A 14,424-nucleotide genomic window follows, 5' to 3' on the forward strand; every position below is an offset into this window, starting at 1 on the left:
TGGCTCCTCGCCCTGTCCTTTTGGAGCATGCAGAACAGCTCTAAAAGCTCCTCTATATGATAGGTTTTCAAATCCTTTTAGGCAGTCATCATGTTTTCCTGATTCTTCCCTGGGGGAACATCCCTAGTTCCTCCAGTTCATCTTCCTATGAAGTGATGTTGGGACCCTTCATCTTTCTTGTGGCTCTTGTCTGAAAGGTCATTACCTATTGCCTCCATCACTCCAAAAGAACAATGCCCCTATGTCATAAATATGGGTCATAAAGCTCTTCTAGTCAGGGTGGGGACGAGCACAGGCAGAAGGGGGGGCCATATATTTGCTCCATAGGAGATCTATCTTCCTTATTTCATAGCCTGTAGGATTAGGGCCCAGGTCTGAGTAGGGGATGAAAGCCTCTGGGGTGTCATTTAAATGCTATTGAACATCAATGTTTATTAACCAAAAAGACAGCCCAGGAAACCATTGTCCTTTTCCCCAGGTCACTATAGAAGAGTGTGGATGGGAATTATTATGATGATAATTGTTCTTTTAGGATGTCTGATTTTCCTGTTAGTAGCTAGCCTGAAACCTGTAATCACCTTCATACCAGTCTGAGGCATCTATCTTCACTTGTCACAAGTCACACTAATGAAACCTGACATGGAAATCAGCAGCCTAGTGTCTTCATTATGACTTCTATTTCAGAGAAAATGCAGATTCAACTGGCAAGAGCTAGGCTCACATAATGAGGATTCCGACCAATGATGGGAATGTAAAAAATATACATGGTTTTAACAGCCTTCTTTGCAGGCCTTTACAATAAACTATCTGGTAGCGCTTGGAAAAGCAAAAGGAACCGTTCTCACCCATTACATGAATCATGTGACACTGAAATGTCATCTTTTCTAATGCTCCCTTTGTTTGGCCTCTGACCCCTGCTCCCACATCCTCTTTTGGACTATTATTTCACTCCAGAAGGCCTGAAGAACTGACTTGTAAGACCTCCTGCTATGCTTCTATTATTGGTTCTTTGAAAATAGAATATTCACAAAAATAATTTTGCAAATGCCTGTGTGTGGTTGTATGTGGGTTAGAAGGAGCAGGAATTCTTCCATAGCAAATATATGGGAAAATTCAGGGACTGCATTGCTTTCAAAGACATAGTGTTTTCCTTTTAGGGGTTCAAGTCCCATGACCCCATATATTTCAGTAGCCCAGATCACTGGTGTCTCTACCCATGATATCTGGCTGACCCCAGACCACCTAGATTACTTAATTAGTTTACTGGACACTCCTTAATCTCAATCAAATTTTCTGTCTTTTTCTGTATAAAAGTACCAATTGTAGCCCCATTAAATTGCCCAGATTCTTAGAATCTTGCCAGCTTATATTGGCATCACAAATACCACAGATTTGCTAGGAGTCTACCTTCCACGCTCATGCCATGCCTGCCAAACCTCACTACTTTGACTGAAAGAAGACTTGAGCGGTCAAATTCTTTTGAGGCCCGTACCTTTATGCTTTGGAATTGCCAACACTGCTAGACCACGTCATATTTGGTTCCCTGACTGGGAAATTGCCTAAACCCTCAAGACTTTCTCCAGCCAAGATTGGCAAGCCTCCCCTCTATCCCTTTCTCGCTCTACTGTTGGGGTCACTCTCCAAGCACCTAGGAAGACTTGGAGGTGCTTTTCAGCTGAGACTGAAGCTCTCAGGCTCTTAGACCAGTGGTTTGGTTTGAGGCCATGGACCCAGGCACACCTTCTGCCACATAGGCGATAGATGCCTTTTCTGGAAGCATATACCCAATTCTTTTGAATCTATAAGATGCTAGGGAATTGGGAAAACTGCAGCGCCTTTTTAGTTTCCTGAGGCTTACTACACTCTAGGATTGCCTTCACAGAGGGACTCCTCATCCCCATGTCTGTGTCTGCAGAATTCCCCTTATCTTCTGGCCTCATGGCTCCAAGATCCTCTAAACCAGATGCAGCAGACCTTCACCTTTGCCCCTAGGTTATCTTTTACAGAACTGGAAAAAACTGGGTCTCCAAGACTTTGAAAAGAAAAGCTTTGTGTCTGGCATCAATACAATCTAGAAGACAAAGAAAAAATATAAAAGTTCAAAAAAAAATTCTTAAGCTACTTCTTCCTGTACTCCCAGCTCTGACAAGGCTAAGGCTATAGTGAAAAGTTAGAACGGCTAAAAACATCTTAGCAGATGCTGCAGAGTTTGAGACTGATCCTTAAGGAATTTTGAAACATCTCCTTACAATCCCTGTCACTCCCTTTTGCCAACTTCCTTCCTTCTAGTCAAGATGCTATCTCAGTAGAGGGATTGCAAATATTCCAGTGTTTTCTGGTTAACCCCTCTCATCCCAGATCAAACTGAGAGAAGAGAAGGCTGGAGAAGGTAGGGAATTTGAGTCAACCTCCCCTACCTGTGAATTCACCTTCACCCACCAGTGGATAGGAAGGAAAGGGGAGGGGCAGCAGTCACATCAGGGTCCAACTGGAAATAGCCCTGGTTCTTAGACACCCTGTAGCCCACCCAGAAAGCCCGGAAGTAGCACTCAAGTTCAACTCATCCTGCTTACCACCACACCCCAGAAGCTGTAGGTAGAGAGGAAAGGGAGATGGGTCCAGGCCATACTTATGTGAATATTTTCATATGATCTGGACATGGAATTGATGTCATCTGAAGATTATTGTTTGTGTTACAGCTAAAACAATTTGGCTATCACTTATGAAAATTGTAAGATTGTTGGTTATTGTTTTAATGTTAAAACCTAAAGCTGGTAATTGATTACTCTCTGTGTGTGTGTGTGTGTGTGTGTGTGTGTGTGTGTGTGTGTGTGTGTGTATGTGTGTGTACAGGAGGAGATGAGGTGAAAGCCTTATCTAGATTAATTCTGCCCATTCAGAGCAGTCCTCAAGGCTAGTCAAAAGGCACAGCCCACAGCTGCTCAGAGGACAAATCAGGTGGATAGGAAGTCCCTTGTCAGGGGTCCCAGTTCATCCCCTTTATTTTGTAAATTTCTCAAAAAGCTTGTTTGGGTTCTGGAGTTCCCAAACAATGAACTTGGCTTGCTGAGAATTTGCAAGTGTATAGAAATGATCTCTAAGGATTGGGTTTTACAGCAGGACACATTTAAATTTGAGATGTAAATTCTGGTAAATTTTTTCCCAAACTGTGATTAGTAGAACTTGCTATTTGAGGTGGAAGCCCTTGGGACTATAATTGATTTTGAGTTGGATCATAATCTTCGATCCGTAAGCAATACTCAAAAGTGCACCATTTGAGAGAAATGTCACAGCCTACTCAGAGAGAATGTGATATATAAAGAGGTCTGTATCTGGAAAAGTGGAGAGGAAAATTTGAGCCTCAGTCTAAGATGGGATCCTACTGGCTTGGTTTCCCCATTATGTTCCTTTGAAAAGGAATGTCACACACATGGCTATTCCTGAGCCTGGCTATGAGGTGGAAGTGACAAAGTAAATTAGCTGAATTCTAAGGATGTTTTATCCTGTGATACTTGGCATAGATCTTTCCCAGTCTTGTCATTTTATAGCAAATTTCTCTAATAAGAGCGAATGGTCAGTAAAAGATGTAAGCACAATGCAATTATGTGAGATCTTGCTGTTTTGACCTGAATGTGTAGTCACTCCATATCCCAAACAACTGAAATTAAATCAGAAACATCTTCAGTTTGGTTTAGGGAAGAGAATTTCAGTACAATCAATTTTCTTAGAGGGAGGTAACCTATTTGGCCTATTCACTGCTTAAGTATCCCCCAAGTCTTTTGTTAAAATGACTAGAGAAGTTCTTCCACATCAGAAATTGTGTGACTCTCAGTAAGTGGACGGAAAGGGAAGGATGGAAAGGATTCTTGAGAAGACTTGGGAACTGATTGGGTACAGAAAGGGAAACTTGAAAGAACCTGCCTAGAGACTCTAATGTCTGCCCAGGATCTGTGGACAAGGCAGATTTGAAAATCCATTGAGCCAGTCCTCCATGTTTTGGTAACATTCCTTCTCACACACAGGGGCCCTCAGCATGGTGACACCTGTCCATTCACACAGAGGTGTGAACTGTGGGGGCCCCAGGGCTGTGCAAGCAGCAAGGGTTAACAGGTTGAACTGCAGGATTCCAGGCTAGTGGAGTTGACACCTTGTCTGGGAGGCCTTGAAAGGGTGGGGCTACCTCCTATAAAAGGAGGGCTTCCTGCCCCTCAGAAGCAGTGCCTCCAGTGGACCTGAAGACTCTTCATCTCAGCTGCTGTAGAAGAGAAGCAATTGGAGAGAGAAGAATGGCTGCTGCTAGGGAAATGCCGGAATGGCAGTGGGAAATCACCTGTAGCATCTGTTGGAGCTGCTTGTCTGAGCCAGTCACCATCGGGTGTGGGCACAGCTTTTGCACAGCATGCCCCTCCCAGATCTGGAGACTTGCAACTGTAGCTTTCTCTTGTCCCGAATGCAGGCAAATGTCCCAGGTCAGAGAATTCCCAGCAGTCAACAGGAGCCGCAGGCAAATGTCCTAGGTCAGAGAATTCCCAGCAGTCAACAGGAGCCTAGCACAGCTGACTGAGCTGGCCAGACAGCTCTACCCGCAGCTTTTGCAGAGCACTGAGGGTCAGAGCCAGTGTGCCAGGCACCAGCAAGAGCTCAAGCTGTTTTGTGAACTTGACCAGATGCCCCTCTGTATGAGATGTTCCCAAAGCCCAGAGCATGGAGCTCACAGGCTCTCTCCTGTAGGAGAGGCTGCTGACAATTACAGGGAGAAGCTCCAGTGCATTAGGAGTGACTTGGGGAAGCATTTGGAGGAAGCTGAGAAACGTCTAGCTGAGCACAGGAGATCTGCTGCTGGCTGGCACTGGATGGTCCTGACAGAATATTACAAACTTGGCTACTTCCTGATGCATGAAGAACACCTGTGCTATGAAAGGATAGAGGAAGATGAAAGGGCAAGGTACACTAGACTCTCCCAGTATAAGCAAACCCTTCAGCACCTCCTGCTGGAGCTGCAGGAAGCAGGCCACCAACCCAATGAGGATCTGCTACAGGAAGGGAAGCAGTTGCTGGGAAGGAGTGAGTCAGTGTTGTCCCAAAGGACCAAGGCTGTCACCCCAGAGCTGAGAGAATACCCCATCCCTGGCATAATGGAGATGCTCAACAGTTTCAGAGTGGACATCATGCTGGATCCCACATCAGCCAGTCCCTGTGTGACTGTTTCTGAGGATCTGAGGAGTGTGCAGGCTGGAGAAGGCTGGCCAGGGGAGACCTGGCACCCTGCGGACCTTGCTGGCTGGTATGTCTTTGCTGAGCAGGCTTTCCGCTCAGGCACTCTGTACTGGGAGGTGGATGTGACTCAACTGCCTCAGTGGATCCTGGGGATCCATAGCCCATGCTCGGGGAAGAGGAGGGGCAGGAGGGACAGGAAGGACAGGAAGGTGAACTCCTGTCTCTCTGTGTTCCTGCTTCTCTGTGTCAAGAAGGAGGAGGATTGCTATTTCCAAACATATCCAGGATCACTGAACCATCAAGTGAAAGGCCCTGTGCCCAGGGTTGGGGTGTGCCTAGACTATAGCTTTGCCACTCTTACCTTTTACAACATCCTCCGGCATTGCCTCATTTACAGCTTCCATCTCACTTCCATCACCCAGCCCATCACAGCCATCTTTTCTCCTGGCCCCCCACTTCCAGGAACAAAGGCTGGTCCCATGACCCTCTGTCCAGTGGACTCTCATCTTTGTGCTTGCTGCTATTCAGCTCTCTGAGTACTTCTCCAGGGAGGAATTCTCCACCCACCACCAGGCTCCCTGGTTCGGGGCCTTCAATTTCCAGACTTCCCCTGCAACAGGAGCGGCATCACCTACTTCATGATGGAGAGGCTCCCTGTTGAACAACTGAAGACTTTTCTGCCAGTGCAAGCTGATTGGAACTTTTTCCAGTCCTATCCCCTTGAAATTTCTCTAAACCCAACTTTGAGCTCTCTTTGATACACAATGAAATAAATTTTGTCGTTCACTGTGCTTATACATGTTTTTGCTGGTTTTCATTTCATTTCAGTCCCATCCAACACTTTCTGACCCCATTTGTGTTTTTGATTTGGCAAAGATGATGGAGTGGTTTGCCATTTCCTTCTCTACCTCATTTATGGATGGAAACTGAGGCAAATGGGGTTAAATGACTTGTCCAGGGTCAAAGAGCTACTAACTGTCTGAGGCTAGATTTGAAGAAAAAAAATATTTCCTGACTCTTGTTGATATGTTATCCGTTTCGCCCTCATCTAGCTGCCCCCTTACGAACATCAGAATAAAATTAATTTTAAAGGGATAATAAAATTATTTGGCAAGTATTCACAGTGCCCTGTGATCAATTTCTTCTACTCCCTTAGAATATTCATATCCCAAATTGGGAATTCCTAATGTATATATAGCTAATACATATGGGTGTGGTAATGGCTATTTAAGGGCAGTTAACTATTGAGTGTTTGCTTCTTCCAGACACGGTGAAAATCTGGGTAGAAAGTTCTAGTACAAATTTCAGAGAGAAATATTCTTTCATCACCATTAATTTGGTTTGAGTTTCTATTCTCACTTTTCACTATCTCTCTGATGAAGTTCTAGCCTTGGAAGGAAGAAGAGGTATGAATATGACATCATTCCTGCCACAGCACTTCCTCCTCTTCTCCCATTTGGGTCCCAACACCAAAACAAGGTGAGAACTTCTAAATGGCGGTGACAGACCAAGCCCTGTTTTCTATGAGCACGACCACTGGGTCTGTGGCAGGGGCTCCTTGGAAACAAGGAGTTGCCTGATGAAGATGATGCTTCTGCTACTGTTGCTGCCGCCGCCGCCGCCACCGCTGCTATGAGAAGGAGGATGAATATGATGCCTGGGTATCATTAGCTACTTCAAGTTCAAAAGAGAAAATTGAGTAGGAAGGACAAGGTTTCCCAGTTTTACATTCTATTTGTCCCTCTAAGTCCTTCTGAACTCTTAGGAATAGAAATAACTCCTCAGAGCAGGGTCAGTGAGTCCGGGCTCTCCAGATTCCTTTGATCTAAGCTAAGAGTTTTGCCTTTAGCTTCTAGGGAGTCAGAGAAGTTGGAGGACTTGCTTAGGATCAGAGAGGCAGAAACTTGATCCTTCTTCAGGATTCTGGGTCTAACACCCTAAACTCTATGCAATATTGCCTCTCCTTACAGATGCAGTAGACAGGAGCTTGGCCTCAGTCAGGAAGACCTAGGTCCAAATCCTTTCCTGGGCAACATTTGGGTGTGTTATCTTAGGAAAGTCATTTCACATCTCAGGGAATAGGAAAACTTTTAGAGACACTGTGTCTCAGAGGAGGTGCCCTTTACTATTGGTGGAGAAAGTTGGAAAATTCCTTGCCCTGAGTTGCCTGCATCATAATCCTAGCCAGCATTTGCATAGTGCTTTGAAGGTTTGCAAAGTGCTTTTCATTTGTTATCTCACTGGATCCCGAGGACAACCCAGCAAGACAAGTGTTATTCCAATTCCCTTTTCAAATAGTTGGAGGCTGAAACTGAGATAAACTCAGTGACTTTGCCCAGGGTCCCCCAGAGAGTAAGTGCTTGAGGCAGAATTGAGCTCAGGACTTCCTGACTTCAAGGACGTACTGCAACTGTGACCTGATGCCCTCTGAGGTCACTTCCTGATTGTAATTTTGATCCTCTGTGCATTGGGAAATATAGATGCCTCCTTGTATTTTGGGATGCATTCAAATAAGACTGTTAGTGTAATAATGTAGTTGTATTTTTTCACCTCTTTCTAAGGCATATTTATTTCGCAGGAGACAATAAGTGAATAAGACAATGATGAATGAATGGTGAGGTAAATAGCATATTGGACTTGGCCTCATGGGTTCAACCCAAATTCTAACTTGTTGATGACATTACCACTTAATCCTTCTAAGGTTTAGTTTCTTCATCTATCAAATGGAGTTAAGACCTATACATGCCATTAACCTCACAGGATTATGGTATAGGTCCAAGAAGGCAATGTATATAAAGTACTTGCAAATCTTGCTGTATAAGCCTATAAAACCGTCAAAAGAAATCTCTTGAAATTCAGTGGCTTAATACATGTAATACAAAGAAAAATCACAAAATTTCAGGGTGGGAGAAATGCATATTATACGATTATGTTAATAACTAAATATTGTTTTTTGTGATCCACCCTTTTCATTTCATTTCATTTCTGTCATAACCAGATCCCTGAAAAGTCACAGATTGTTTTGTCTTTCTTTCTCCAAGAAGGCCAATGGCATCAGGAAGGCGATGTCTTGACTTGCAAGTGATTTGGATTTAAGTGAGGCAGGCCTGTGCAAAGTCAGCCACACCACTCTCTTCTCCAGAGCCATCTGGGTCCAGTGGCAAGATATAGATCAAGAAGACTGGAGATGGCCACGATGCAATTAGAAACCTTGTTCTTTTTAAGCTAGGGTCTTTCCTAGTTCTCAGTTTGTCTGAGGCTACTCCTATTCAGTAATTAAAGCTGGGTAAAAAAAAAAAAAACCAAAGCAAAAGAAGCCTCTTTTACCTATGAAAAATCAATTTGGAGGGGAAGACCATCAGTGTTTAGTGTCAGAACAGAAATAAGTGCTACTTATACTCACTCTGAGCTGTCAAAACCCAAACAATGGCCAACCAGGACTTGGACTGGGAAGTGTTTTTGGCCAATCAGTAAGAGTCAGAGTGATTTGAGTTAAGACATACTCAAGTAGCTCCACTTGAATCCCAATGGGCATTACCAAAACCTCATTTTTCCAGACTCTATTTTAAGAAATCTTTTAAGAAAAAGAACCCATATGTAAGTGCATGATTCCCCATGTGGAAACAGGGAGGGAGGGAGGAAGGGAAGAAGGAAGCAAAGAAGGAAAGAAAGTAGAAAGGAAGGAAGGAAGGAAAGAATGAGCAGTATTGCCCAACTGAAGCTAGCCAGTTGGGCCCCCAGTGGGGCAGCTACTATTATTCAAAGATTGATATTTGTCCTTCTTTCTCCAAGAGGACCAGTGACATCAGGAAGTTGATGTCGTGACTTGAGAGTGAATTGGATTAAAGTAAGGCAGGGCTGTGCAATGTCACCAGCCTCACTCTCTCCTCCACGGCCATGTGGTACAATGATAAGATATAGAGCAGGACAGCTGAAGATGGCCCCAGGTGCAGCGGGAGACCTTGGCTTTTTTAAACATGGGTCTTCCCCAGGTCTCAGTCTGTCTGAAGCTGTACCCATTCAGGGATGATAGTTAGCTTAATTAGCAAATGGATTAATAAATACCCAGGAACTCTATGTCTTTTCCATTTGACTTGAGGAGTCAAGTTGAGCTGTGATGGGACAGACACTTTCTCGGGGCTTCCTCATCTGTTCTGTGATGCCAACCTCCACAGAGCCTCTGTAGCAGCCAGTGGTATATTAGAAAGATGCCTGGCTTCCGCGACTAAAGAGATGTGACTTCAAATACAGACTTTACCCTTATTTGCCGTGACTGTGGGCAGATGACTTAATTTCATATGATCAGAGATTTTGAGATAGAAGAGACTAGAGGGCCCAATGAAACCAACTGTGATGGGACCCATTGAGGTTAATCCTCCTTTTCTTGGCATTCCGACTTTGCACAAGAAAGGAAAACTTTCAGAGCCCAGAAGAAAAATGACTCTGATGAGTGAGACTGGGCCAAATGCAGAAGGCTCAAACTGCACTTCTAGCTGGAAGTTGGACCTTTGAAAATGTACCTTCTGGGGAATTCAGATCTGTCTTAGACTAGTTGGTCCTCCCCCCTCCCCCCCGCCCATGCTAGCTCCTATTTATGGAACAGCACTGTCAATGCTGAAAAGGGCTAGCTAGCCTTTTACGCACCCTGGCATAATGGTACTCAATCATCCATGTGTCGATATAAATTCGCTGGAGCACCCCTCACACACAACTTATGGGTGGCCACACAATCCTTCCAGCCCTGTTCAGCCACTATGTCCCTTACACACCACTTGAATCCTTCTTTCCCCGGAAGCCCCTGTCAATCAGTCAATGAACCCAGCTTTCAGGCTTCCTTGCTTCCCCACTTCTAGACCAACCTCTCTCCTCTGCTAACAATTCCTGAAGGTTTCAAACAGATCAGGGATATTGCAAGTGCAAGCTTCCCCTCTCAGCCCTGTCCCATCCTCAGGAGGTAACAGCAGCCCTTGCAGGAGCTCCTGATGACAGGATAGCTTCAGAGATATTGGCCAATACTTGACTAAATGAAGAAATAAACAGAATGGGAAAAAAGCACTTGGCCTGTGACCTGCGTCTGTTACCTGATGAGACTGACAACTTCTGAGGTCACTTCCTGCTAGTAATTTTGATACTTTGAGTAATTGGTTAGTACCTTTTTGACTGAAATGAGGAACATCTTTGTTGTTGTTTTTCAGCTGTTTTCAGTTGTGTCCAACTCTTTGTGACCCCACTTGGGGTTTTCTTGGCAGAGATACTGAAGAGCTTTTCCATTTCCTTTTCCAGATCATTTTAAAAATGAAGAAACTCAAGCAAGAGCAGCGATAAGTGACTTGCCCAGGCTCACACAGCTAGGAAGTTTCAGAGGCCTGATATGAACTCGTGAAGATGAGTCTTCCTTACTTCAAGCCTAGTACTCTATCCACTGTGCCACCCAGCTGAACTGAGGATCACCAAAAAGGTAATAATATAAAAATAAGAGGCTAAAAGACAATAACACTCAGCATTTATAAAGTGCCTACTATGTGCCAGGCTCTGTACTAAGGGCTTTATAAATATCTGACAACAGTAAGATGGGTACAGTTATTACCTCCATGTTACAACTGAGGAACTGAGACAAACAGAGGTTAAGTGACTTGTCCAGGGTCACACAGCTAGCTCTACGCCAGAGGCCATATTTGAACTTCAGTTTCCCTGACTCCAGGCCTGGTGCTCTGTCCACGTAGCACAAGCTACTTCTATTTCATTTGAGGTAGATCCTATAGGACTTTTAAGGCTAAGCTTAGGACATTGTATGCAGTCTGTCCCTCATTCACTCAGCTATGAGAAAATTAAGAATCATGTTGGCTCATACTTGACTGAAAAAGCTATATTTTTCTGGCATTAGTAGCTACCTTTGGTTTCCTAACTGTATTATGGACACTATGGACATAGTAGAGATAAGGAATAAGCATTGGACCTGTGATTTCATTAATATGAGGACACTACTTCAATGCAGGTTGGCACCTTCTCTGTCACATACACTTTTTTGGGGGAGATAATCAAGGTTAAGTGACTTTCCCAGAGTCACACAGCTAGTAAGTATCTGAGGCCTGATTTGAACTCGGGTCCTCCTGAGTCCAAAGACGGTGCTTTACCCACTTTGCCACCTAGCTGCTCCTGTCATATATACTTTTCAAGAGTTGCCTAGAATGCAGTGAGAAGTTAAATGATTTGTCCAGATCATGCAGAGATGGGACAAAGTAAGCACTCAGTAAATATTCGTTGAAATGATCTAAAATAATGAGTAATTTTCTGGTGGGTGTGTTAGAACAAGTTTCCTTATGTTATAATTATTTCCCCATATTTGGAGAAAAGTTTAATAAATTTCAGTTTTAAACTCCCAGAGCCCAATATTTGCTGTTTGTATGTGACTTTGGAGTCATCCTAACTCCTCCCTCTTCCTCCTTCCATATTTTAAATAAGAGGGCAAATATTGCAGATTTTACTCTTACAACATTCTGTTGTATCTTGTACCCATAACTCAACTACCACGGTCACTCTCACTATTACAATGGCCTCTTACCTGATATCTCTGTCTCTAATGTCTCTTCTCTCCAATACATCCTCTACACATCTGCCTTTTTCATACTCCTAAAGCACAGGTATGACTGGGTTACTCAGCCTCTCAAGAAACTCCAGGAGCTCCCTATTGCCTTTAGAATAAAATGTCACCTCCTTTGTTTAGCACTAAAAGTCCTTTGAAATATGATTCCAACCTACTTTTTCAAGCTTATTGTACATTATTCCTTCTCCGTAAAGTTTATATTTTGGTCATTTCATTTTCCACCTTTGTGACTTTGCCCAAGCTGTACCCCCTACCTGAAATTCATTTCCTTCTTTCCACCTCTTAGGTCTTAATATTTAGTTCCCTTCGAAGTTCAGCTCAAGGGCTTCCTCACAAGTCTGTCCTAAAGCCTGCCAGTTGCTACTGCTACAGCCTTGGAATTCCTTTGGTACTAATTTTGTATATACTTTGTATTTACTTTTCTATGTTCATGTTGTTTCACCAGATTTTTGTCTCTATCTCTGTTCCCTGCAGCAGCTAGAACACCAGGCCCAGAGTCGGAAAGACCTGAGTTCAAATCTGACCTCAGACACTTACTAGCTATGTGACCCTAGGCAAGTCACTTACCCCTATTTTTCTCACTTTCCTCATCTGTCAAACAAGTTGGAGAAAGAAATGGCAAACCACTGCAGTATCTCTGCTAAGAAATGGAGTCCCAAAGAGTCAGCCTTGACTGAAATGACCGAACAAAAAAAATCTGTTCCATGTTCTTAGCACAGTTCCTGGTGTAGGGAAGGCTTGTATTAAATGCTCGTTGACTAAATGAATCACTGAAGTACAATTTGAGGGTCAGTTTATGACCCCCACCTCCTAATGTCCCATCCCACCATCAGATGTAGGTTGAGTTTTTCAGGGATACTTGATCTTAATGTCCAAACTGGCCTTTCCACACTTTCAGAATCATTTTAGAGAACCAAGGGCCTGCTTGTTCCAACTCATTAGTGCCTCAAACCGTCTGGATATTATCTTTACATTTCAAATTATCCTCCTCAGCAGGATGTATTTTGCAAGATAGTCAAGTTAACATCGATGTTACAAATGCGTGGTCAAGTGGTTGCAACAGTCACATAGGTTGGTCAAAACAGCAATGATTCAATGGAAAACACACCTATACACGTGGGCCTAAATCAATGCAGTCTTAGAGCTAAGGCAAAAAAACAAAACAAAAAAAAACGCTTGGGAAAAACCTCTTGCATCTGACAAATGAAGGCAGTACAATTTAGTGTAGACAGTGTGGCATGTCGAGTCAGGGACCTGACTTCAAATTCAAATTCCCAGTCAGCCATTTACTAATTACAGGGCGCTGGCAAGTCCGTGCACCTCTCCGGACCTCAGTTTTCTAAAACCAGAGGGTCAGATTAGTTGACATCTAGGGTCCCTTCTAGCTCAGAATTGGCTATCCTCTGATTCTGTGATCCGGGTTCATAGGCCAGATTTCGCTCTATATTTTCTGGGTGAACTCAGCTCCATCACTTCCCCTCTTTGGCTGGGTCTCGGTTTCCTCAGCCATAAGATTAGGAGGCCAGACTAGATTCCTGCTGATGTCCTTTCTGGCACCAAATCAGTGATCTCTGAAACCCCGGTTTGATCCTGATAGCTTGTCATCAGCCCCAGGCTGTGGTCTCCATTACTTAGGCTTGTGTGAGAGCAGATATTCAAGGCCCAGCTACAGCCCAGATTATACAGAGGGTGAGATTTGTCTTAGGCCCAGCTCACAGTCAGTCTGTCTCTCTGGCCTTCTTCTTCTGGCGGATGACCCCATGAGAGAGCAAACCCCTGTTAATGTGAGTTTTCTTGGCAGCTATGTGGTAGAGAGGATGGATCACTGAACTTGGAGGCAGGAGAAGTTGAGTCCAAATCTTGACTCTCACACTTACTAGCTGTGTGACCCTGGGCACTTAACATCCATCAGTGAGCCTCAGTTTCTTCATCTGTAAAAGGAGGCTAGTAACAATTGCACTACCTCACAGGATGACTGCTAGGCTCCGATAAGGTGACTTGTAAAATGCTTCTGAAATATTAAAGTGCTAGGTAAATACTAGATATCATTGTCATCCTTGTTATTATCACCTTTCACTTTCTCTGTTATTCCAATTCCTACCCCTTCTCCAGGATCCATCCCAAATTTCAGCTCTTCTGGAATGAATTTCTCCATAATTCTGGCCCACAGTAATCTCTTTCATTCTTAAACACTCAGACACAAATTACTTCTTTCACACAGCTTGGACTTTGATTACCTTTTGCCTTTTTTTTTTCAGTCTCTTTTCTTAATTTTCACTTGCCCGTCAATACTGTAAGTTCCTTGAGGACAATTAATCAATTGAGAAGCATTGCTTAAGCACCTACTCTGTCCAAGAGCGAGGGAAGACTTTCCCAGGTGAAGTGAGTGGATAACCATTTGTTCCATTCACCATGAAGGCAGCCGAAGCAGGTGCTATGGAGCTCAGCGCTCGGTCAGATATCAGACACCAAGGTCATCCACCACATTCCAGGCCATTGCAGTCATCCTGACTTTTGTCTTTCCACTGGACTTGACACAGGGAGAGAGAGTGAGGCTGAGAACTTCACACAGCTCTTCCTCACTGAAACCTAATGCACATGCA

The 14,424-nt window shown here is 43.9% G+C and overlaps 1 protein-coding gene across 1 annotated transcript; it reads left to right on the forward strand.

Annotated features, from left to right (window-relative positions):
* The first annotated feature begins 4,399 nt into the window (after positions 1–4,399).
* On the forward strand, positions 4,400–6,888 carry LOC110213003 (E3 ubiquitin-protein ligase TRIM21-like). The gene is made up of 3 exons (XM_020993192.1): positions 4,400–4,504; positions 4,590–5,687; positions 6,769–6,888. Exons 1-3 carry the CDS (start codon positions 4,400–4,402, stop codon positions 6,886–6,888), a joined length of 1,323 nt encoding a protein of 440 aa, XP_020848851.1.
* The last annotated feature ends 7,536 nt before the right edge of the window (positions 6,889–14,424 follow it).

Source organism: Phascolarctos cinereus, unplaced genomic scaffold, assembly GCF_003287225.1.
Source record: "Phascolarctos cinereus isolate Bilbo 61053 unplaced genomic scaffold, phaCin_HiC Scaffold_1;HRSCAF=81, whole genome shotgun sequence".
Lineage (NCBI taxonomy): Eukaryota > Metazoa > Chordata > Mammalia > Diprotodontia > Phascolarctidae > Phascolarctos > Phascolarctos cinereus.

What these genes read in the sequence shown, in the direction of transcription:
- LOC110213003 (XM_020993192.1), top strand. Translation starts at nt 4,400, where the DNA reads ATGCCCCTCCCAGATCTGGAGACTTGCAACTGTAGCTTTCTCTTGTCC. An exon ending in GCAGTCAACAGGAGCCGCAG is followed by an intron (nt 4,505 to 4,589) that starts GCAAATGTCCTA and finishes CTCTACCCGCAG; the next exon opens with CTTTTGCAGAGCACTGAGGG. An exon ending in CCCCACTTCCAGGAACAAAG is followed by an intron (nt 5,688 to 6,768) that starts GCTGGTCCCATG and finishes GGTCTGTGGCAG; the next exon opens with GGGCTCCTTGGAAACAAGGA.